The following is a 25,621-nucleotide window of genomic DNA, read 5'->3' as shown; positions in this document are numbered from 1 at the left end:
CATAGAAACTGTTACCCTTTATATATTCTAACCACTCTATTTAATATTAAGGGTCCTAACCTAGGAACTAAAATATTTGTCTCCTTCTCAACGTTGCATACAGTTCTCTCTCTCTCTTCCTCTAACCCCTCCCTCCTTCCCTCCCTCTAAACTCACCTATCTGGCAGAACCAGAAAGTCCATACCTCCCAAAAAATACCTTCTGTGGAAACAAAACATATCTGAGTCTCTGTGTCGTCTGTCTGTGTGAGAGTGAACAACCATCAAAATGGCTCAGAAGGGAGTTCTGCTGGACCAGGGCCAGTTCTGTTGTTCTGTCTGTCTGGATCTACTGAAGGAACCAGTCACCATCCCCTGTGGACACAATTACTGTAGGAGCTGTATTGAGGGCTGCTGGGATCAGGATGTTCTGAAAGGGGTCTATAGCTGTCCTCAGTGCAGAGAGACTTTCATTCCAAGGCCTAATCTGAGGAAAAATAACATGTTGGCTGATATGGTGGAGGAACTGAAGAAGACAAGACTATTGGCTGCTCCCCCTCCTGCTCGGTGCTATGCTGGACCTGGAGATGTGGCGTGTGATTTCTGCACTGGGACCAGAAAGCAGAAAGCCCTCATGTCCTGTTTGGTGTGTCTGGCCTCTTACTGTGAGACTCACCTCCAATCTCACTATGCATTTCCTGCTTTGAAGAAGCACAAGCTGGTCAAAGCCACTGCACAACTACAGGAGAAGATCTGTTCTCATCATGACAAACTGCTAGAGGTTTACTGTTGTACCGATCAGCAGTGTATCTGTATGCTGTGTACAATGGATGAGCATAAAGGCCATGATACAGTGTCAGCTGCAGCAGAGAGGACTGAGAAACAGGTAAGACCAGAACAAGGTGTTGGTGACTGTCTGATAAACAAGGAATTAATGATACAGTAGGAACTAAGGCTGTGTGAATATGAGATCATTCAAGTGAAATCAATCCAGGGCAGAACAAATATGAACACAAACTTGAGTTTATAGATATGTTAACCCAGATTCCAGGGTGGCAGTGTAGCCTAGTGGTTAGAGCGTTGAACTAGTAACCGAAAGGTTGCAAGATCAAATCCCTGAGCTGACAAGGTACATATCTGTTGTTCTGCCCCTGAACAAGGCAGTTAACTCACTGTTCCTAGGCTGTCATTGAAAATAAGAATTTCTATGGGCTTCCTGGCTGGCACAGGGGACTAAGGCAGTGCTAGCTGTGCCACAAGAGACTCTGGGTTTGAGCCCAGGCTCTGTTGCAGCTGTGACTGGGAGGAGCGTGGGGTGGCGCACAATTTGCGGAGCGTTTTTCGGGTTAGGGAAGGTTAGGCCGGCAGGGATATCCTTGTCTCATTGCGCACTAGCTACTCCTGTGGCGGGCTGGGTGCAGTACATGCTGACCAGGTTGCACGGTGTTTCCTCCGACACATTGGTGCGGCTGGCTTCCGGGTTGCATGTGCGTTGTGTCAAGAAGCAGTGTGGCTTGGTTGTGTTTCGGAGGACGCATGGCTCTTGACCTTCGCATCTCCTGACCAGTTGCAGCGACAAGACTGTAACTACTACTAATTGGATACTATGAAAAAGGTGGTTAAAAAGAAAATAAGAATTTGTTCTTAACTGACTGCCTAGTTAAATAAAGGTAAAAAAAACAAAACATTTATCACAGTTTTTATAAAGACTCAAACCAAGATTATTCACCCACTGGGTCAGACAGCTGCAAAGACAAAGACACAAGAACATATTTTTATAACCTCTTACTAGGCGAAATCAACTCCTTACACATCTAGACGGCCAATACATCTGTGTTGCTAGACAGGAACTTAATTGGTTCCTGTCACTGGTGTAGTCATGGCCCTGCCTGATGCTAGAACCTTGGTGGGTGTGGAAGTGTGTGTGAGATAAGACTGTAGTAGGAGGGTCGTTGGGGTGGGCCCCTCTGGCCCCCCTTCCAGAGGTTTCTTCTCACTTCATCTGTTGACTTGAACTTGAGACGAATTCCTGTCTCCTCCTTAGTTCTGCAGCTGGCCTGCCTTATCAGAGACTAACTAGACTGTTGAATTCCTGGCTACTCTCTAGTTCTGCAGCTGGCCTGCCTTATCAGAGACTAACTAGACTGTTGAATTCCTGGCTCCTCTCTAGTTTTGCAGCTGGCCTGGCTTATCAGAAACTGAAACTAGCAGCCCTTTGTCTCCCTCTTTAGGAACATTTATATTCAACAATAACATGTTTGAACAGAATATTTCAGCACTTCCCCTTTTCTCTCTCAGTAACTTTCCATACACCAAGTTCCTATCCACCCTTCATTGACCCCAACATATACATTCCTTATACATGTAAAGTCATCAATACGTTATAGTATGGTAACATGAATAAGTATATTTCAAGCTAGAAATCAACAAGTCAAACATCATTATCATTTGTAATCAAACTTCATTATCATTTGTTATCAAACACCATTATCATTCCTTATCAAACACCCAATCAGCGCCCTGATTTGTGTTCTGTTAAAACTATAATCATTCACATGACTACATAATAATATATTTTCACACAGACACTTCCTCAATATTTGTATCCTTATATTCTATGGGCCCTATGTCACATTACTATACTATTGATCTACTGGACAAATAAAGCTTGATAGCTCATTGAAGAGTGATTCTCCACAGAGGCAGCTGGGGATGAGTCAGCAGAAGGTCCAGCAGAGATTCCAGGAGAGAGAGAAGGAGCTGAAGGAGCTGCAACAGGCTGTGGAGTCTCTAAAGGTGAGTATTGTTGACCAGAGGAGACATACCATTTCACTTCTCTCCTCCAGTCAGAGAGAGGTAGAGGGGCCCCTCTCCAATCCAACTGACCCCACGGTTGGGAACAGGCTGTCTGGACCCCTTTCAGAGAATAGACTGCTTAAGTTAATGTAACTGACGGGATATGAACCCAGGTCTACCGTGGGATAAACCAACATCTTGACCGTTACATCAAGAGGACATTCCCTATTGGGCCGTGATCAGACTGATCATTGATTTACAAGTGAAAGGCGGGGATACCTCATCACATAACCATGAGTAACCATGACTGACTCATGTCCCCTATACATTAACATGGATCTCTCTCTCTCTCTCTCTCTCTCTCTCTCTCTCTCAATTCAATTTAAATCAATTCAATTCAAAGGGCTTTATTGGCATGGGAAACATATGTTTACATTGCCAAAGAAAGTGAAATAGATAATAAACAAAAGTGAATTAAACAATCAGAAATGAACAGTAAACATTACACTCACATTACACTCACCAAAGTTTCAAAGGAATAGACATTTCAAATGTTATAATTCAAGTGAAAACAGAGTTTATTTGTGCTTTCAGGGTGGGTGGGAAAGGAGTTGGGTGCAGATGAATCACTGAAGGTAACCTGTAGTGTACTTGTGATATTTGTTTGTGTTTCTTCTGACCAGAGAGAGTGGTCGCTCGGTGTCACGCAACTTGGGTCAAGATCTGTTTCTTGCTTTGCTCTTAGGAACAGGACTCCATTGAAAGGAGTGATTTCTGGGGTAGCGTTAGTTTGGAGGTGCAGCAATTGAAGTTGAAGACTCCTGGTGTTTGTGATGCCATTTGGTGTGAAGCAGACCCGGTGGTGAGCGTGGTGAAACAGAGGAGTCACTGTCAGTCCTTTTGAGTTTTCAGTCTTTACCCGACAAAGTCATGTTAGGATATATCAGTTATCCTGTTAGAGTCTTTGTGTTGAATCCACTGAGCTGTTTCAGGTTGTAACGCCCTGGCCATAGAGAGGGGTTTTTGTTCTTTATTTTGGTTAGGCCAGGGTGTTACATTGGGTCGGCGTTCTATGTTCTTTTTTCTATGTTTTTGTATTTCTTTGTTTTGGGCCATGTGTGGCTCCCAATCAGGCACAGCTGTAGTTCGTTGTTGCTGGAGTCACACATAAGGAGCCTGTTTTTCCTTTGGGTTTTGTGGGGGATTGTTTCTGTTTCGTGTCTACTCTCTCTTCCGACGGCCGTTACAGAATCCCCCACCAGAAAAGGACCAAGCAGCGGAGGAAGGAGCAGCACCAGGAGAAGAGCGTTCAGGACTCGTGGACATGGGAGGAGATATTGAACGGTAAAGGACCATGGGCTCAAGCTGGGGAGTATCGCCGCCCGCAGTGGGAGATCGAGGCTGCGAGAGCGAAGAGGCGCTGGTATGAGGCAAGGGAGCGTGACAGGCATGAGAGGCAGCCCCCCCAAATTTTTTGGGGGGGGCACACGGGAAGTGTGGCGGAACCAGGAAGAAATTCTGGGCCAACTCCCGTGCTTACGGCAGGCAGTGTGGTACTGGTAAGGCACCGTGTTATGCTGTGAAGCGCACGGTGTCTCCAGCGCGCGTGCATAGCCCGGTGCGCTATAGGCCAGCCCCCCACAAGTGCCATGCGATTGTGCCGGCTCAGCGCATCTGGTCTCCAGTGCGCCTTTTCGGTCCAGGTTATCCTGCACCGGCTCTGCGCACTGTGTCTCCAGGGCGCTGGGAGGGTCCAGTTCACCCAATGCCTGCGCTCCGCTCGTGCCGGGCCAAAGTGGGCATTCAGCCTGGAGTGTGGGTAAATAGCCTAAGTACCAGAACTCCAGTGCTCCCCCACAGCCCGGATTATCCTGTGCCTCCTCCTCGGTCCAGGCCTCCAGTGAGTCTCCCCATCCTGGTCTGTCCTGTGCCTCCTCCTAGGACCAGGTCTCCAGTGGGTCTCCCCATCCTGGTCCGTCCTGTGCCTCATCCTAGGACCAGTCCGGAGTCGCCAGAGCCGCCCGCCAGGCCAGTGCCGCCCGCCAGTCCGGAGCCGCCAGAGCCGCCCGCCAGTCCAGAGCCGCCAGAGCCGCCCGCCAGTCCGGAGCCGCCAGAGCCGCCCGCCAGTCCGGAGCCGCCAGAGCCGCCCGCCAGTCCGGAGCCGCCAGAGCCGCCCGCCAGTCAGGAGCCGCCAGAGCCGCCCGCCTGTCCGGAGCCGCCAGAGCCGCCCGCCTGTCCGGAGCCGCCAGAGCCGCCCGCCTGTCCGGAGCCGCCAGAGCCGCCCGCCTGTCCGGAGCCGCCAGAGCCGCCCGCCAGCCCGGAGCCGCCCGAGCCGCCCGCCAGCCTGGTGAGTCCTGTGCCAGCGCCCAGGGCCAAGCCTCCATGCCTCCCCATCCTGGTGAGTCCTGTGCCTGCGCCCAGGGCCAGGCCTCCATGCCTCCCCATCCTGGTGAGTCCTGTGCCTGCGCCCAGGGCCAGGCCTCCTTCATGTCTCCCCAGCCTGGTGAATCCTGGGCCAGAGATGCCAGGGCCACCCACCAGCCCGGAGCCGCCAGGGCTGCCCGCCAGCCCGGAGCTGCCAGGGTCGCCCGCCAGCCGGGCGCAGCCAGGGTCGCCCGCCAGTCGGGCGCAATCAGGGTCGCCCACCAGTCCTCCGGCGTGGCCAGGGGCGCCACCTAAGTGGGCGACGCCGAGGGTAGAGCGGAGGCCACGTCCCACACCTGAGCCGCCGCCGTAAGAAGGCCCACCCGGACCCTCCCCTTCAGAGTCAGGTTTTGCAGCCGGAGTCTACACCTTTTGGGGGGGGGGTACTGTAACGCCCTGGCCATAGAGAGGGGTTCTTGTTCTTTATTTTGGTTAGGCCAGGGTGTTACATTGGGTGGGCATTCTATGTTCATTTTTCTATGTTTTTGTATTTCTTTGTTTTGGGCCGTGTGTGGCTCTCAATCAGGCACAGCTGTAGTTCATTGTTGCTGATTGGGAGTCACAAATAAGGAGCCTGTTTTTCCTTTGGGTTTTGTGGGGGATTGTTTCTGTTTCGTGTTTGCACCTGACAGTACTGTTTGGCTGTCGGTTTTCTTGTTTTTGTATAGTTTTCACGTTGTTTAACCTCTTACATCTAGACGTTCCGCTAGCGGAACACCTGCTCCAATATCCAATGATAGGCGTGGCGCGAAATACAAACTCCTGGAAAATCCGAAAACTTCAATTTTTCAAACATATGACTATTTTACACCATTTTAAAGACAAGACTCTCCTTTATCTAACCACACTGTCCGATTTCAAAAAGGCTTTACAACGAAAGCAAAACATTAGATTATGTCAGCAGAGTACCCAGCCAGAAATAATCAGACACCCATTTTTCAAGCTAGCATATGATGTCACCAAAAACAAAACCACAGCTAAATGCAGCACTAACCTTTGATGATCTTCATCAAATGACGACCCTAGGACATTATGTTATACAATGCATGCATGTTTTGTTCAATCAAGTTCATATTTATATCAAAAAACAGCTTTTTTACATTAGCATGTGACGTTCAGAACTAGCATACCCCCCGCAAACCTCCGGTGAATTTACTAAATTACTCACGATAAACGTTCACAAAAAACATAACAATTATTTTAAGAATTATAGATACAGAACTCCTCTATGCACTCGATATGTCCGATTTTAAAATAGCTTTTCGGTGAAAGCACATTTTACAATATTCTCAGTAGATAGCCCTGCATCACAGGGCTAGCTATTTAGACACCCACCAAGTTTAGCCTTCACCAAAATCAGATTTACTATAAGAAACATTTTATTACCTTTGCTGTCTTCGTCAGAATGCACTCCCAGGACTTCTACTTCAATAACAAATGTTGGTTTGGTCCAAAAGAATCCATAGTTATGTTCCAACAGCGGCGTTTTGTTTGTGCGTTGTAGACACTATCCGAATGGTAAATAAGGGTCACGCGCATGGCGCATTTCGTGACAAAAAAATTCTAAATGTTCCATTACCGTACTTCGAAGCATGTCAATAATTTTCTCGTAAAAAAGCGATAATATTCCGACCGGGAGTCGGAATACTATCCATAACAGGTTAAAGTGCATCTCAGTCTCACTGTCCCCAGGCTGAACACTCACAAACTCTCCTGCTGTTCTTCGCCCATAGACAGCAGACACCCCATTCCACTTTTGGCGGCTTTAGAGAGCGAATGGAAGGCGTAGAAAATGTCATGTTACAGCACAGATGCTGTATTTTCGATAGAGAGGCAAAAGAAGGACAACAAATTGTCAGACAGGGCCCTTCCAGTATGGAATCATCTCAGGTTTTGGCCTGCCATATGAGTTCTGTTATACTCACAGACACCATTCAAACAGTTTTAGAAACTTTAGAGTGTTTTCTATGCAGATCTACTAACTATATGCATATTCTTGTTTCTGGGCAAGAGAAATAACCAGTTTAAATCGGGTACGTTTTTTATCCGGCCGTGCAAATACTGGCCCCTAGCCCCAACAGGTTTTAACCTACCCAGTAATTTATTACGTCGCATACCCAAAGGCATCTCACCTGCCTCCACTAGTAAGACACATAAAGATGTTGATTTAAATGCACCAATACATATCCTTAAAGCTATATACTGGATTCTGTCCAGCTTCTGAAGATAAGTCTTTGCCGCTGTTCCTTAACCTCTATGGGCTAGGTGGGACGCTAGCGTGCCACCCGTGGTGCACTCCATCAACAGCAGGTGCATTTCAAGAGCGGCAAATTTGAATCCAAATAAATGTCAAAATTCAAATTTTTCAAACATACAACTATTTTACACCCTTTGAAAGATAAACATCTCCTTAATCTAACCACGTTTTACGATTTCAAAAAGGTTTTACGGCGAAAGCATACATTTAGAGTAAGTTAGGACAGTACATTTACAAGAGTTGTGTGTAATGTTTTGTCAATTCAAAGACAGGGTCACCAAAACCATAAAACCAGCTAAAATGATGCACTAACCTTTTACAATCTCCATCAGATGACACTCCTAGGACATTATGTTAGACAATGCATGCATTTTTAGTTCTATCAAGTTCATATTTATATCCAAAAACAGCGTTTTACTATGGCATTGATGTTGAGGAAATCGTTTCCCTCCAATAACCGGCAGTCAAGTCAGCGTCACAAATTAAATAATTAAAATTAGAAAACATTGGTAAAATATTATATTGTCATTTAACCTCTATGGGACCGGCGGGACGAATTCGTCCCACCTACGTAACAGCCACTGCCATCCTGTGGCGCGATTTTCAAAATCTTCAAAATCATATTACTTCAATTTCTCAAACATATGACTATTTTACAGCCATTTAAAGATAAGACTCTCGTTAATCTAACCACACTGTCCGATTTCAAAAAGGCTTTACAACGAAAGCAAAACATTAGATTATGTCAGCAGAGTACCAAGCCAGAAATAATCAGACACCCATTTTTCAAGCCAGCATATAATGTCACCAAAACCCAGAAGACAGCTAAATGCAGCACTCACCTTTGATGATCTTCATCAGATGACAACCCTAGGACATTATGTTATACAATACATGCATGTTTTGTTCAATCAAGTTCATATTTATATCAAAAACCAGCTTTTTACATTAGCATGTGACGTTCAGAACTAGCATACCCCCCGCAAACTTACGGGGAATTCGCTAACATTTTACTAAATTACTCACGATAAACGTTCACAAAAAGCATAACAATTATTTTAAGAATTATAGATACAGACCTCCTCTATGCACTCGATATGTCCGATTTTAAAATAGCTTTTTGGTGAAAGCACATTTTGCAATATTCTCAGTAGATAGCCCAGGCATCACGGGCTCGCTATTTAGACACCCGGCAAGTTTAGCACTCACCATAATCATATTTACTATTATAAAAATGTCATTACCTTTTGTTGTCTTCGTCAGAATGCACACCCAGGACGTCTACTTCAATAACAAATGTTGGTTTGGTCCAAAATAATCCATCGTTATATCCGAATAGCGGCGTTTTGTTCGTGCGTTCCAGACACTATCCGAAATAGTAAAGAAGTGTCGCGCGCTTGGCGCAATTCCTGACAATAAAATTCAAAGTATTCCATTGCCGTACGTCGAAGCATGTCAACCACTGTTTAAAATCAATTTTTACGTCATTTTTCTCGTAGAAAAGCGATAAAATTCCGACAGGGAATCTCCTTTTCGGCAAACAGAGGAAAAAATCCCAAAGGCGGGGGCGGTCGGGGTCACGCGCATAAGCTAGTGTCTCTTGATGGGCCACTTGAGAAAGGCGATAATGTGTTTCAGCCTGGGGCTGGAATGACGACATTCTCTTTTTTCCTGGGCTCTGAGCGCCTATGGACGACGTGGGAAGTGTCACGTTAGAGCAGAGATCCTTAGTAAATGATAGAGATGGCAAAGAAGTTCCAGAAATGGTCAGACAGGCCACTTCCTGTAAAGGAATCTCTCAGGTTTTGACCTGCCATTTGAGTTCTGTTATACTCACAGACACCATTCAAACAGTTTTAGAAAATTTAGGGTGTTTTCTATCCATATGTAATAAGTATATGCATATTCTAGTTACTGAGTAGGAGTGGTAACCAGATTAAATCGGGTATGTTTTTTATCCAGCCGTGTCAATGCTGCCCCCTAGCCCTAACAGGTTAAAGAATTATAGATTTACATCTCTTGAACGCAATCAACTTGCCAGATTTAAAAATAACCTTACTGGGAAATCACACTTTGCAATAATCTGAGCACTGCGCCCAGAAAAATACGCGTTGCGATACAGACTAGACGTCATGTTGGGGAGATCTAAAATCGAAAATATTATGTAAATAATCCATTACCTTTGATTCTCTTCATCAGATGTCACTTCCAGGTATCACAGGTCCATAACGAATGTAGTTTTGTTCAAAAAAGCTCATCATTTATGTCCAAAAATCTCCGTCTTGTTAGCACATGATCTAAGCCAGCCGGACTTCTCGTCATGAACGAGGGGAAAAAATATATTTCCGTTCGTTCAAACATGTCAAACGTTGTATAGCATAAATCATTAGGGCCTTTTTTTAACCAGAACATGAATAATATTCAAGGTGGACGAATGCATACTCTTTTATAACGTATTGGAACGAGGGTACCCAACATGAACTTGCGCGCCAGGTGTCTAATGGGACATCATCGTTCCATGGCTCTTGTTCGGTCAGATCTCCCTCCAGAAGACTCAAAACACTTTGTAAAGGCTGGTGACATCTAGTGGAAGCAATAGGAAGTGCCAAAATATTCCTCAGCCCCTGTGTTTTTCAATGGGATAGGTTTAAAGGTAATACAACACATCAGGCATCCACTTCCTGTCAGAAAATGTCTCAGGGTTTTGCCTGCCAAATGAGTTCTGTTTTACTCACAGACACCATTCAAACAGTTTTAGAAACTTTAGAGTGTTTTCTATCCATATATAATAAGTATATGCATATTCTAGTTACTGGGTAGGATTAGTAACCAGATTAAATCGGGTACATTTTTTTATCCAGACTGTGCAAATGCTGCCCCCTAGCCCTAACAGGTTAACTAGGTTACAGCTACTTGTTGAGGAAGCTCACTGTTCACCTGGTTACACGTTGTAGTGACCTACAGTGTTAGTGAGTAGAAGAGATGGTTGGTGCAAAGCCATCAAACGTTAAACATGTTTAACCATATTTGATTTCAGAAAAAGGTTTAAAACCTAAACAAAACGCATGTCCCTGTCCTCTTTTTCAAGATGTGGCCGATTTAAACAGCCAGAAAATCTTTTTGTTAAATGAAGAAATAACATTATTTTTTATATGTTATTTCTTAATGGCTGCTGGGTAATTTGATAATCGTTGAAATCTGTTGGTTCGTAGACATCAAATAGAGAGAATGCTGCGCAGGTTCACTGAGTTGTAAACCAAATGGATAGGTGGAGCTCATTGATTTGTAGCTCTGACGCAGTTGATATCTCAGATTATGAGCCTATCAAGTGTGGTGAATGAGGTATGTAGTACCCACAGAAGACCACAGGGAGGAGCAAGAGAGATATAAACCCATACAGTTTTTCCCTTTAAATACCCTGAACCTAACAATCAATCAAATGTATTTATGAAGCCCTTTTTACATCAGCAGATGTCACAAAGTGCTGTACAGAATCTCTAACCCTACGTATAACCTATTTTAGCCTGAACCCTAATTCTAGGGTAGGGTAGCCTACAACTATTTTAGTAATAATATTATGTTAGTAAATACCATTTTAGTACTAAATAGCATTTATTATTTTTTAAATAAAACCTATGTAAGCATTTGCTTTTTATTAGTTATTTTATTATATTTATTATTGCAAGGCAGAACACTTGATAAACAAGACTCATTTGTTTTATATGTTAAATGTGGTTTGAACTGGGTGACATAGTAACTATGTGAAAGTCCAGCAATTGGCGTGGGATAGGTGGAGCAGGTTTGAGACTGATCTCTCTAATTAAATACACTTTATTTCTCAGCTGCCTCACCAATGTCTTTACGTGAATTAATAACTTTTAATTGGTAAATATTTCCAATAGATGGCAGCATAAGACCACGTAGCATCAGTTATAGGCTACAAGGAGCAATATGATTGACATAAAATAGCATGCAACCAAAGACAATGTCCCATGATTTTCTAAAATGGTAACTACCTACTGTCTCTGTCTCTCTGTTTCTCTCTCTCTCTCTCTCTCTCTCTCTCTCTCTCTCTCTCTCTCTCTTAACAGCGCTCTGCACAGGCAGCAGTGGAGGACAGTGATCAGATCTTTACTGAGCTGATCCGCTCCATTGAGAGAAGGAGCTCTGAGGTGAAGGAGCTGATCAGAGCCCAAGAGAAGGCTCAAGTGAGTGAAGCTGAAGGACTCCTGGAGCAACTGAAGCAGGAGATAGCTGAGCTGAGGAAGAGAAGCACTGAGCTGGAGCAGCTCTCACACACAGAGGATCACATCCATTTCCTCCAGGTAACTAAACTGTCTTGTTACATGTGATATGAAATTAACTTAATGTGAAACTATTCATCTCAATCATTATGTTGTCCTGTCTGTCTCTCTGTCCCTCTCTCTCTCTCTCCCTGTCCCTCTCTCTTTCTGTCCCTCTTTGTCCCTCTGTCCCTCTCTCTCTCTGTCCCTCTCTCTCTCTGTCCCTCTCTCTCTCTGTCCCTCTCTCTGTCTGTGTCCCTCTCTCTGTCTGTGTCCCTCTCTCTGTCTGTGTCCCTCTCTCTGTCTGTGTCCCTCTCTCTGTCTGTGTCCCTCTCTCTGTCTGTGTCCCTCTCTCTGTCTGTGTCCCTCTCTCTGTCTGTGTCCCTCTCTCTGTCTGTGTCCCTCTCTCTGTCTGTGTCCCTCGCTCTGTCTGTGTCCCTCGCTCTGTCTGTGTCCCTCGCTCTGTCTTTGACCCTCTTTGTCCGTCTCTCTCTCTGTCCCTCTCTCTCTGTCCCCCTCTCTCTCTGTCCCCCTCTCTCTCTCTGTGTCCCCCTCTCTCTCTCTGTGTCCCCCTCTCTCTCTCTGTGTCCCCCTCGCTCTCTCTCTGTCCCTCTTTGTCCCTCTCTCTGTGTCCCTCTCTCTGTGTCCCCCCTCTCTCTGTGTCCCCCCTCTCTCTGTGTCCCCCCTCTCTCTGTGTCCCCCTCTCTCTGTGCCCCCCCCTCTCTCTGTGTCCCCCCCTCTCTCTGTGTCCCCCCCTCTCTCTGTGTCCCCCCCTCTCTCTGTGTCCCCCCCTCTCTCTGTGTCCCCCCCCTCTCTCTGTCCCCCTCTCCCTCTCTGTCCCTCTCTCTCTTTGTCCCTCATTGTCCCTCCCTCTCTTTGTCCCTCTTTGTCCCTCTCTCTTTGTCCCTCTTTGTCCCTCTCATTCTTTGTCTCTCTTTGTCCCTCTTTGTCCCTCTCTCTCTTTGTCCATCTTTGTCCCTCTCTTTGTTTGTCCGTCTTTGTCCCTCTCTCTGTCCCTCTCTCTCTGTGTACCTGTCTCTGTCACCTCTCTTTGTGTCCTTGTCTCTGTGTCCCCCTGTCTCTCTGTGTCCCCCTCTCTCTCTGTGCCCCCCTCTCTCTCTCTCCCTATCTCTGTCCCCATCCCTCTCCCTCTCTGTCTCTGTCCCTCTTTGTCCGTCTCTCTCTTTGTCGCTCTTTGTCCCTCTCTCTCTCTGTCCCTCTCTCTCTGTCCCCCTCTCTCTTTGTCCCTCTCTCTCTCTGTCCCTCTCTCTCTGTCCCCCTCTCTCTCTGTCCCTCTCTCTCTCTCTCTCTCTGTGTCCCCCTCTCTCTCTCTGTGTCCCCCCTCTCTCTGTGTCCCCCCCTCTCTCTGTGTCCCCCCCTCTCTCTGTGTCCCCCCCTCTCTCTGTGTCCCCCCCTCTCTCTGTGTCCCCCCCTCTCTCTGTGTCCCCCCCTCTCTCTCTGTCCCCCTCTCTCTCTCTGTCCCCCTCTCTCTCTCTGTCCCTCTCTCTCTTTGTCCCTTTTTGTCCCCCTCTCTCTCTCTGTCCCTCTCTCTCTTTGTCCCTCTTTTTCCCTCTGTCTCTGTCCCTCTCTCTCTCTCTCTGTGTCCCTCTCTCTCTTTGTCCGTCTGTGTCCCTCTCTCTCTGTGTCTCTTTGTGTCCCTCTCTTTCTGTGTCCCTCTCTCTCTCTGTGTCCCTCTCTCTCTCTGTGTCCCTCTGTCTCTGTGTCCCCCTCTGTCTCTGTGTCCCCCTCTGTCTCTGTGTCCCCCTCTGTCTCTGTGTCCCCCCTCTCTCTGTGTCCCCCCCTCTCTCTGTGTCCCCCCCTCTCTCTGTGTCCCCCCTCTCTCTGTGCCCCCCCCTCTCTGTGTCCCCCCCTCTCTCTGTGTCCCTCCCTCTCTCTGTGTCCCCCCCTCTCTCTGTGTCCCCCCCTCTCTCTGTGTCCCCCCCTCTCTCTGTGTCCCCCTCTCTCTCTCTGTCCCCCTCTCTCTCTCTGTCCCTCTATATCTCTGTCCCTCTCTGTCTGTCCCTCTCTCTCTCTTTGTCCTTTTTTGTCCCTATCTCTCTTTGTCCCTCTCTCTCTTTGTCCCTCTTTGTCCCTCTCTCTCTTTGTCCCTCTTTGTCCCTCTCTCTCTTTGTCCATCTTTGTCCCTCTCTTTGTTTGTCCGTCTTTGTCCCTCTCTCTGTCCCTCTCTCTCTGTGTACCTGTCTCTGTGTCCCCCTGTCTCTCTGTGTCCCCCTCTCTCTCTGTGCCCCCCTCTCTCTCTGTGTCCCCCTCTCTCTCCCTCTCTCTGTCCCCATCTCTCTCCCTCTCTCTGTCCCCATCTCTCTCTCTCTCTCTGTCCCCATCTCTCCCTCTCTGTCCCTCTCCCTCTTTGTCCCTCTTTGTCCCTCCCTCTTTGTCCCTCTCTGTCCCTCTCCCTCTCTGTCCCTCTCTCTTTGTCCCTCTCTCTCTTTGTCCCTCTCTCATTGTCCCTCTTTGTCCCTCTCTCTCTTTGTCCCTCTCTCATTGTCTCTCTTTGTCCCTCTCTCTCTTTGTCCCTCTCTCTCTGTGTCCCCCTCTCTCTCTGTGTCCCTCTCTGTCCCCCTCTCTCTCTCTCTGTGTCCCCCTCTCTCTCTGTGTCCCTCTCTGTCCCCCTCTCTCTCTGTGTCCCTCTCTGTCTCTCTCTGTGTCCCTCTCTCTCTTTGTCCCTCTTTGTCCCTCTCTCTCTTTGTCCGTCTGTGTCCCTCTCTCTCTTTGTCCGTCTGTGTCCCTCTCTCTCTGTGTCCGTCTGTGTCCCTCTCTTTCTGTGTCCCTCTCTCTCTCTGTGTCCCTCTCTCTCTCTGTGTCCCTCTCTTTCTGTGTCCCTCTCTCTCTCCGTGTCCCCCTCTCTCTCCGTGTCCCCCTCTCTCTCTGTGTCCCCCTCTCTTTCTGTGTCCCTCTCTCTCTCTGTGTCCCTCTCTCTCTCTGTGTCCCTCTGTCTCTGTGTCCCCCTCTGTCTCTGTGTCCCCCTCTGTCTCTGTGTCCCCCTCTGTCTCTGTGTCCCCCTCTGTCTCTGTGTCCCCCTCTGTCTCTGTGTCCCCCTCTCTCTCCGTGTCCCCCTCTCTCTCCGTGTCCCCCTCTCTCTCCGTGTCCCCCTCTCTCTCCGTGTCCCCCTCTCTCTCTGTGTCCCCCTCTCTCTCTGTGTCCCCCTCTCTCTCTGTGTCCCCCTCTGTCTCTGTGTCCCCCTCTGTCTCTGTGTCCCTCTCTCTCTCTGTGTCCCTCTCTCTCTCTGTGTCCCTCTGTCTCTGTGTGTCCCTCTGTCTCTGTGTGTCCCTCTGTCTCTGTGTCCCCCTCTGTCTCTGTGTCCCCCTCTGTCTCCGTGTCCCCCTCTGTCTCTGTGTCCCCCCTCTCTCTGTTTCCCTCTCTCTCTCTCTGTGTCTCTCCCTCTCTGTCCCTCTCTCCCTCTCTGTCCCTCTCTCTGTCCCCATCTCTCTCTCTTTGTCCCTCTGTGTCCCTCTCTGTCTCTCTCTCGGTCCCCCTCTCTCTCTCTCTGTCCGTCCCTCTCTCTCTCTCTCTCTCTCTCTCTCTCTGTCTCTCTCTCTCTCTCTCTCTCTCTCCAGGGTTATCAGTCTCTCTCCAGTATATCTTCAGACTTACCCAGCATCGTTGTCCGTCCTCTTCAGTACTTTAGAGATGTGAGTAAGACTGTGTCTGAACTGAGAGAGAAACTAGAAGACTTCCTGAAAGGAGAATGGACCAAGATCTCCACTACAGGTGTGTTGAAAACAATAAGAACATCAACTTTAGACCATTGAAAGTTCCCTACTAGTCATATATATGTGGAATATGGTATGATGATAACATTCCCTCTCTCTGTCAATGTGTTTGTGTGTCTGTAGTGAATTTAGTGGAGGTTGTACTGCCTCCAGAGCCCAAGACCAGAGAACAGTTGTTACCATGTGAGTCTCTTTATTGTGAAGTAACTAACAGTCTCTTTTTACTGACACTCCTAACAATCCCTCTAGAAATATATATAGCAATAGTAGATCTAATCAAAGACTGGGTATCTATCTGACTCCTCATATTTCTCTGATTTGATCTCTGCTGTGCTCTAATCAAAGACAGGGTAGATACAGTATCTGACTTAACTTATTGTTCTGACTCCCCTCATTGGTCTCTGCTCTGCTCTTCTCCCAGATTCCTGTCAGCTCACACTGGACCCAAACACAGCACACACACACCTCTCTCTGTCTGAAGGGAACAGAAAGGTGACCTATACAGGCCAAGACCAACCATATCCTGACCATCCAGACAGATTCACTAACCATTACCAGGTTCTGTGTAGAGAGGGTCTGTCTGGACGCTGTTACTGGGAGGTGGAGTGGAGTGGGGAGTGGGTTTATACAGCATTCTCATATAAAGACATCAGCAGAACAGGGTCAGATGGTGGATTTGGAGACAATAACAAGTCCTGGAGTTTATATTACTGTAGAGGTGGTTATTGTTTCAGACATAATAATGTTGTGACTAAAGTATCAGGCCCTCAGTCCTCCAGAGTAGGAGTGTACCTGGATCACAAGGCAGGTACTCTGTCCTTCTACAGGGTCTCTGACACAATGACCCTCCTCCACAGAGTCCAGACCACATTCACTCAGCCCCTCTATCCTGGGTTTTATGTCGATGGTACTGCTGAGCTGGTTAAACTGTAGTAGGGTCCACATAGATACTAGTCATGCTGGTGTAGTCTATAGCTGAGCTGGTTAAACTGTAGTAGTGTCCACATAGATACTAGTCATGCTGGTGTAGTCTATAGCTGAGCTGGTTAAACTGTAGTAGGGTCCACATAGATACTAGTCATGCTGGTGTATTCTATAGCTGAGCTGGTTAAACTGTAGTAGGGTCCACATAGATACTAGTCATGCTGGTGTAGTCTATAGCTGAGCTGGTTAAACTGTAGTAGGGTCCACATAGATACTAGTCATGCTGGTGTAGTCTATAGCTGAGCTGGTTAAACTGTAGTAGGGTCCACATAGATACTAGTCATGCTGGTGTATTCTATAGCTGAGCTGGTTAAACTGTAGTAGGGTCCACATAGATACTAGTCATGCTGGTGTAGTCTATAGCTGAGCTGGTTAAACTGTAGTAGGGTCCACATAGATACTAGTCATGCTGGTGTAGTCTATAACTGATTTGATCTTCAGATGTTCTGAATTAAAATTCAATACTTTCATTTCGAATTGTACATATATATTTTCACTTTGATTTTTCTGACTGATTTGAATTTTAAGGTGTTCATATATGATACAATGTTTTAATCTTGTACATGTCCATGAATCATGATGTATGGTGTTGATGTATATTGGTTGTCATTCAGAACCATTGATATGTTTTCTCAGTTGGTTCTCTGTCTCTATGTAATTCTCCTCAGTATCATTGATCAGCTTGTAGGCTCGGCCCTAATTGATGTGTTCTCTGTCACCTGGAGCTGCATGGAAAATGGTCCAGGAACAAAAGGACAATTCAGGACTAGTCAGCCCACTACAAGCTGGAATCACTTACTTTCTACTAAAGTATATAGTCTGGTTTCCCAGACACAGATTAATCCTAGTCCTGGACTAAAAAGCATGTTCAATGTAGATGTCCAGGAAACCAGCCCTAAATGTGTCATCTTTCATCCTCCCATACTGCTCAGTCCAGCAACATTAAACCTGTCCAGCAGGTGGTGCTATTGACCAAACAATAAAACCAGCAGATATCTTGACTTGCCACTCAGTATATCAGTAATGTTCAGAATTGTACTTTAATATCATTGGAGAATGATGGTCTTTTTAATCCACTATCCAGAGTCAGGAACAGATGAAGTTAGGTCTGCTACTGTTCAGTGATTAAATATGATTTATGGTGATGGGAAATAAAAAATACAACACTAAACTTCATCTAGTAATAGTTTTCCTTTGTTATTTATTCCAAGGTGTGTCTTTAACTTGTAAATGGATTGTGTGGAGGTGAGCTAGTGGTGTGGCTGATAGCATAGAATGAAAAGGGAGGATAGGAGGGGAAATGGGCAGATATATCAGACAGATTAGGGAGAGAAAGATTTTCATACAGGAGTTAGTGTCTCTGTTGCAAATGGTTCCTGTTACGAATCCCTTTGGCCCTGCAGTATCCAAACCAACCCCAAAGCTAGTCTAGCCTGCTGTAAAAACAGCTAGCTAACCAAAAACATACAGTGGGTGGTCCAGTTCTAACTAGTGTATTTATTTAGTTTTCCCGGGTAATGTAGGACCATGGGCGACTTGTCTATTATCCCCTTTTCCCACAAACAAACAAACATTCAGGCACAACAACAATACTCAGGTGGGGACAAAGTGACATGTAGGCCCTAAAACCAAAAGAGAGATCAATGCATACGGAAAGAAAGAGCGAGAGAAAGCTTGAGTTCAGAGAGCTTGAGCCTCCAGAGAGAGATTGAATTGTTGAGAAAACAACTGGCTGGGTTTTTAAACCAAGGGAAAGGTGCTGTGATAGGGTAAGTCAAAAGGAGCAGGTGTCTTCTGATTGGTGACTGATTGGAATGATTATTGTGAGGGGAGAAGGAGAGAAAAGAAATACACACACAGGATGCCTGTATCCGTAACAGTTCCCTATTCCCTACGTAGTGCACTACGGTGCTTCTGACCAGGTCTAAAGTAGTGTTCTACATAGGGAAGAGGGTGTAGATTTATTACAATAACATGCTTTAGTGTTTGGCACAAAAAAATATTAGATCTCTACCCTCCCACTTCATGTCTGTCATCCCCCAGCTCTGTTAAGACTTCCTCTCATTGAACTGGGCCTCATTCTAAATGGTCACTTTGTATTGATAGTCCATACTGGGCTTTACTATGGTTCTACATACAGTATCTGTATTGATAGTCCATACTGGGCTTTACTATGGTTCTACATACAGTACCTGTATTGATAGTCCATACTGGGCTTTTCTATGGTTCTACATACAGTATCTGTATTGATAGTCCATACTGGGCTTTACTATGGTTCTACATACAGTATCTGTATTGATAGTCCATACTGGGCTTTACTATGGTTCTACATACAGTATCTGTACCTGGAGGGTTTCTGCTCACATATTCCTTTATCTCCACAACTTTATCTGATTCTCTCTCTCTCCCACTTCCCTTCATGGATTTAAAGGAAATGACTGGTATATGTAAACTCCCTCTACTCCATGTCAACACCAATCCAATGATTTGAAATGTGTGAGGAGTAGTGAAGGAAAGCTACACTTCAGGAGGAAGGAGAGATTATTGGGACGTCCCCATGGAGAGATGATAGAGGGATGTGAAAGAGGAGAGATGTAATGGTTGTACTCCCCATGGAGAGATGATAGAGGGATGTGAAAGAGGAGAGAGGTAATGGTTGTACTCCCCCATGGAGAGATGATAGAGGGATGTGAAAGAGGAGAGAGGTAATGGTTGTACTCCCCCATGGAGAGATGATAGAGGGATGTGAAAGAGGAGAGAGGTAATGGTTGTACTCCCCCATGGAGAGATGATAGAGGGATGTGAAAGAGGAGAGAGGTAATGGTTGGACTGGACTTATTTATTCTCTCATTAATGACTTCTTCTATCTAAATAACATAATTGCAGTTTACAAGATAAGTTCATTCAAGGAAGTATCCATGTTTTACAGTTTTCACAGTGTAACAGAAATGTTGTTGTCTGAATATATAGCCATTAATTGTACAACTTGTCTCACACAATCATTGGTTCCTGTAGGTGCAGGGTAAAGATATGACGGGGAGACGGTCATGACCTCCTCCTCAGACCTTTTGGCAGAACGCCCAGAATATCTTCAATTAAGATAGGAGACGGTGCCAGACAGGAACCAACCCTGTGAAGCATGTTCTATAAGATAGGAGACGGTGCCAGACAGGAACCAACCCTGTGAAGCATGTTCTATAAGATAGGAGACGGTGCCAGACAGGAACCAACCCTGTGAAGCATGTTCTATAAGATAGGAGACGGTGTCAGACAGGAACCAACCCTGTGAAGCATGTTCTATAAGATAGGAGACGGTGCCAGACAGGAACCAACCCTGTGAAGCATGTTCTATAAGATAGGAGACGGTGCCAGACAGGAACCAACCCTGTGAAGCATGTTCTATAAGATAGGAGACGGTGCCAGACAGGAACCAACCCTGTGAAGCATGTTCTATAAGATAGGAGACGGTGCCAGACAGGAACCAACCCTGTGAAGCATGTTCTATAAGATAGGAGACGGTGCCAGACAGAAACCAACCCTGTGAAGCATGTTCTATAAGATAGGAGACGGTGCCAGACAGGAACCAACCCTGTGAAGCATGTTCTATAAGATAGGAGACGGTGCCAGACAGGAACCAACCCTGTGAAGCATGTTCTATAAGATAGGAGACGGTGCCAGACAGGAACCAACCCTGTGAAGCATGTTCTATAAGATAGGAGACGGTGCCAGACAGGAACCAACCCTGTGAAGCATGTTCTATAAGATAGGAGACGGTGCCAGACAGGAACCAACCCTGTGAAGCATGTTCTATAAGATAGGAGACGGTGCCAGACAGGAACCAACCCTGTGAAGCATGTTCTATAAGATAGGAGACGGTGCCAGACAGGAACCAACCCTGTGAAGCATGTTCTATAAGATAGGAGACGGTGCCAGACAGGAACCAACCCTGTGAAGCATGTTCTATAAGATAGGAGACGGTGTCAGACAGAAACCAACCCTGTGAAGCATGTTCTATAAGATAGGAGACGGTGCCAGACAGGAACCAACCCTGTGAAGCATGTTCTATAAGATAGGAGACGGTGCCAGACAGGAACCAACCCTGTGAAGCATGTTCTATAAGATAGGAGACGGTGTCAGACAGGAACCAACCCTGTGAAGCATGTTCTATAAGATAGGAGACGGTGCCAGACAGGAACCAACCCTGTGAAGCATGTTCTATAAGATAGGAGACGGTGCCAGACAGGAACCAACCCTGTGAAGCATGTTCTATAAGATAGGAGACGGTGCCAGACAGGAACCAACCCTGTGAAGCATGTTCTATAAGATAGGAGACGGTGCCAGACAGGAACCAACCCTGTGAAGCATGTTCTATAAGATAGGAGACGGTGCCAGACAGGAACCAACCCTGTGAAGCATGTTCTATAAGATAGGAGACGGTGCCAGACAGGAACCAACCCTGTGAAGCATGTTCTATAAGATAGGAGACGGTGCCAGACAGGAACCAACCCTGTGAAGCATGTTCTATATGATAGGAGACGGTGCCAGACAGGAACCAACCCTGTGAAGCATGTTCTATAAGATAGGAGACGGTGCCAGACAGGAACCAAAACAATGAAGCATGTTCTATAAGATAGGAGACGGTGCCAGACAGGAACCAAAACAATGAAGCATGTCTATGTAGCTTTCTTGCTGTATACTGTCATGAAGTTGCCCTGTTGGGGGCGGTTTATGACCCCCCCATAAATACCTTTCCCCCTTTTCTCTCCACTCTACAGAGTGGACTCTTGGAAAGCCCTTTGTTAACGTAGAGAGAGTATGGTAACATCAAAAGGTTTTACTTATTTATTCTCTCATTACTGACATTCTTTATCACTGAAGTAATTACACAACATAATTCATGTTAGATAGATAAGGCTCTCTTCCTCCTGTAAGAGTCATTGAAGTGTTGGATGAGATAGGACCCTGCCTTCACCGGGGAATATTTGTTGGACCCGTCACAACTGGTGCACTAGCGGTCATGGGGGGGGGGCTCTAACAGTACAACTGGCCCCAGCTGAAATGGTCTAGAACTGCCACTGAAATGGTGATGAAGGCCTCCTGGTCCAGCTGCACAAAGCCAGGGACTGCAGTGTGCTCCAGTCTCCAGCAGGGGGCAGTAAAACCCTATGGACCTGAAAGGGAAAGTGAGGAGTAAAAATCAAAGGTGAATTTACATTGATGTTTCCACAGAGACCTGAGTCATATTCACTAGGCACCAAACTGAACTCAAACAGGGAGGGACTAACTGAACTTAAGAAAATAAATGTTTTCATTCTCTGTTGCTAAATGTTTTGCTACAGTGTGCCCTAATGAATACAATTTGAATTCTTACAAATACTTTGAGCATTTCCTTTAGTCCTCCAGGTGGGAGGGGTTTGTTTGTACTTTTAAGATGTTTCTATTGGTTCCATTACAACAACCTCAATCAACCACTGCTTATTAAGTATTCAACATTATTTTAAATAGTAATTGAACGCAGGTCTGTTTCCACATGCAATAAGCCTGTAACGTCTTGTACGATCTCAGGTAAAGGTGTTTCAAATGGAAGGGCAAGTCTCACCACTGAGAGGAAAACATCACTGGTCCACCTTTGCATCAGGTCAGCTATGTTGATCAGTACTGTCCCAGGGATGCTGGGAGCAGAGATGATCTCCCCTGACCTGGTACCACCTATGGAGTTGTCATTTTAATATCAGTTTAACCCCATTACTGCTATAACACACATCAACCATGTTAGTAGAATGAAATGGATCCAGGTTCCATTTATTTTACAATAGATTTCATCACAGGTCACTTGGTAAGTTTGCTAATATCATCATCATCAAATGTATTTCTAAAGCCCGTTTTACATCAGCCGATGTCACAAAGTGCTGTACAGAAACAGTCTATGTTATGGAAAGAGCAGGTGTCCTTAATGTTTTGTACACTCAGTATATGTTGTGTCTACAAGCTCATTCCCACAGAAAACTGCAGAGGGAAGCAGTACCACCCAGTCAACCATCAGACTCCATTGTGAGACGCCTCACAGAGGATATTCAACCATCATTGCAAATCCAAGATGTCAATATCAACAAGGTGCTGATCAGTAAAGAGAAGAGAGACTAACATTCTAGAATGATCCCTTTTTTCTGCACGGTTCTCACAGTGAAAAACAACAGGATTACAAGAGTGTTCTACGCTTTCTTCATTTGATCCAATTCAAAGTTGCCAATTATTTTATGGGATGAGAATGAAGTGGAGTGACTAATCTTAGCTGGTCTGAGAAAACTGATGAGACTTCTCTCCTTTATGTATACATTGGGCCATTTAAAAAGACACCAATCTGTAGAATCTCTTCTCACAGTCAGTGCAGTGATGAGGCTTCTCTCAAGTGTGTATCCGTTGGTGTGTTTTTACATTGCCCAATCGAGAGAAACTATTGCCACATTAAGAGAAGAAGTAAGGCTTCTCTCCTCTGTGTGTTCTCTGATGACCCTTTTAGTTCAGCTGTTGATAAAAAACTAAATCTACAGTCAGATCAGTGATAAGGCTTCTCTCCTTTCTGATTACCTTGGTGTCTTTTTAACTGGGCCAGTCGAGAGAAACTCTTTCCACAGTCAGAGCAGGACTAAGGCTTCTCTCCCGTGTGTGTTCTCTGATTAACTTTTAGGTCAGTTGATGTTGTGAAGCATTTTACACAATCAGAGCAGGAGTAAGGCTTCTCTCCTGTATGTATACGTTCATGTCTTTTTAAGTTTTCCAGTAGAGAGAAACTCTTTCCACAGTCAGACCAGGAGTAAGGTTTCTCTCCTGCATGTATACGTCTCCGAAGTGGAAATGGCTCCATCTAATAAGATGGTATTTCGAGGTGTGGAGAAAAACTAGTTGGACAAACTTTACTATTGGGGTGAACAAATTCCATTAACATACATACAGTGCATTCAGAAAGTATTCAGACCCCTTCCCTTTTTCCACATTTAGTTACGTTACAGCCTTATTCTAAAATGGATTAAATAAATCATTTTCCTCATCAATCTACACACAATATCCCATAATGACGTCACAATTGTCACGGGTGTCGTAGGGTTTAGACCAAGACGCAAAATGTATACTCATCTTCTTTTATTAAAAGTACCACAGCAGCCCACCAGATTGCTGATGACAGAAGACCTCCTGGGTGGCATCAGTTTCTTAAAGCCCTGGCAATCCTCAACATTCCCCTCTCAGGTGTTCCAAACTATAAGCTTCACCAACAGATTCAATCTTTATAACAAAACCCTTCAAAGGGCTACAGCAAACCTAAAGATGTTCTAACAACCCCTCCCCCTTTTGAAATGGTTAATAATACCTCCTTTATGGATGAGTCCTCACCCCTGAACACCTCCAGACCTTTTGAAATGGTTAATAATACCTCCTTTATGGATGAGTCCTCACCCCTGAACACTTCCAGACCTTTTGAAATGGTTAATAATACCTCCTTTATGGATGAGTCCTCACCCCTGAACACCTCCGTACCTTTTGAAATGGTTAATAATACCTCCTTTATGGATGAGTCCTCACCCCTGAACACCTCCAGACCTTTTGAAATGGTTAATAATACCTCCTTTATGGATGAGTCCTCACCCCTGAACACCTCCAGACCTTTTGAAATGGTTAATAATACCTCCTTTATGGATGAGTCCTCACCCCTGAACGCCTCCGGACCTTTTCCTAATCCTGATCCCTCAGCATGGTTAGACTTTTGATTAAAGTCAATACATTTTATTTCAATAAAATGATTCAATTTAATAATTGTGACATTCTTTAAACATTTGATGTGAACATTCACATTTATTATTGTCACGTCCTGACCAGTATAGAGGATATTTTGTTATTGTAGTTTGGTCAGGACGTGGCAGAGGGTAGTGTATTTATGTATTACTGGGGTTTTTTGGTCACTGGTTTATGTGTGTTTTCTATGGGTATGTTCTAGGTTAGGTTTTCTATGTGTAGGTTGGGTGCCTGACTCTCAATTGGAGGCAGGTGTTTCTAGTTGCCTCTGATTGGGAGTCCTATAAGTAGGTGTGTGTTTTGTTTGTTCACTTGTGGGTAGTTGTATTTGCACTGCTGTTTGTCTAGCCTGCAAATCTGTTAGCTGTCGTTCTATTTCTTGTTTTTCCCGTTACTCACTTTAAATAATAAATTAAAGTATGAGTATTCCGGTACCCGCTGTGCCTTGGTCTCATCTCTTCGACACTTGTGACAATTATAATGTACTGTGTGTCTGTACTACAACCCACCAGAGAGGTAGAGACAGCAGGATGACTACAGGGTTACCACCAGACAGTCCTGTATATATTAATGTACTGTATGTCTGTACTACAACCCACCAGAGACATAGAGACAGCAGGATGACTATAGGGTTACCCCCACACAGTCCTGTATATATTAATGTACTGTGTGTCTGTACTACAACCCACCTGTGTGTCTATAGAGGCAGCAGGATGACTATTGTCGTGGAAATTGTAACCAAAAGGAAGAGAGACTGTAGATTCTTCAAACAGCAACTTTATTATCAGATGTGAACATCTGGATCAGTTGACCATCACTCAATAGTCCAGAGTCTAAAGCCCAACAAACAGGGTGGGGTCTCAGCTTTTATAGAAAAGTACAACCTCTTTGTCTATGTGTCATTTAACAGCTGTGTGAAGACGTTGGTGGAGGCATAGAGTGCAGACAGTGATAACCACCAGTTTCATTACTCTTTTCTGCTGATATTTAGGTGCTGCTGCTCCAGCTAGTTTCTGTTCTCTGGTATGTCTCCACCCAGCTGTGTCCATCGCAGATACCAACAAACAGGATATGTCACTTACTGTGGTCTCACCCAAACTGCTCTTAACCGCATTACTAAGTTACACAAAGACAGTTTGCATCAGTAGAAAAATACAAGGGGATGTACAGGTAGTGGGTTAGTGTGTGTTACTGATCCTAGACAGAGGGGACGTACAGGTAGTGGGTTAGTGTGTGTTACTGATCCATACAGGTGCATCCTGTTTCCATTGATCATCCTTGAGATGTTTTTACAGCTTGATTGGAATCCACATGTGGCAAATGACTTGGAAAGGCACACACCTGTCTATATAAGGTCCCACATTTGCCATTCTAGCAAAC

At 45.5% G+C, this 25,621-nt stretch overlaps 1 protein-coding gene across 1 annotated transcript; it reads left to right on the top strand.

Annotated features, from left to right (window-relative positions):
* The first annotated feature begins 198 nt into the window (after window positions 1-198).
* Window positions 199-17,624, top strand: LOC123731753 (tripartite motif-containing protein 16). Its single transcript, XM_082968294.1, has 6 exons — window positions 199-864; window positions 2,679-2,774; window positions 11,547-11,780; window positions 15,314-15,467; window positions 15,593-15,652; window positions 15,891-17,624. The coding sequence occupies exons 1-6, from the start codon at window positions 268-270 to the stop codon at window positions 16,400-16,402; spliced, it is 1,653 nt and encodes a 550-aa protein (XP_082824420.1). The 5' UTR covers window positions 199-267; the 3' UTR covers window positions 16,403-17,624.
* The last annotated feature ends 7,997 nt before the right edge of the window (window positions 17,625-25,621 follow it).

Source organism: Salmo salar, chromosome 23, assembly GCF_965601325.2.
Source record: "Salmo salar chromosome 23, fSalSal1, whole genome shotgun sequence".
In the NCBI taxonomy this organism is placed as follows: Eukaryota; Metazoa; Chordata; class Actinopteri; order Salmoniformes; family Salmonidae; genus Salmo; species Salmo salar.
The sequence above is the reverse complement of the archived record's forward strand: the minus strand, read 5'-3'. Positions and strand labels throughout refer to the sequence as shown.

Bases quoted from the DNA above. Each gene is read 5' to 3' on its own strand.
- LOC123731753 (XM_082968294.1), top strand. From the start codon at position 268: ATGGCTCAGAAGGGAGTTCTGCTGGACCAGGGCCAGTTCTGTTGTTCT. The intron at 2,775-11,546 runs GTGAGTATTGTT...CTCTCTTAACAG, and splicing joins AGGCTGTGGAGTCTCTAAAG to CGCTCTGCACAGGCAGCAGT. The intron at 15,468-15,592 runs GTGTGTTGAAAA...GTGTGTCTGTAG, and splicing joins GACCAAGATCTCCACTACAG to TGAATTTAGTGGAGGTTGTA.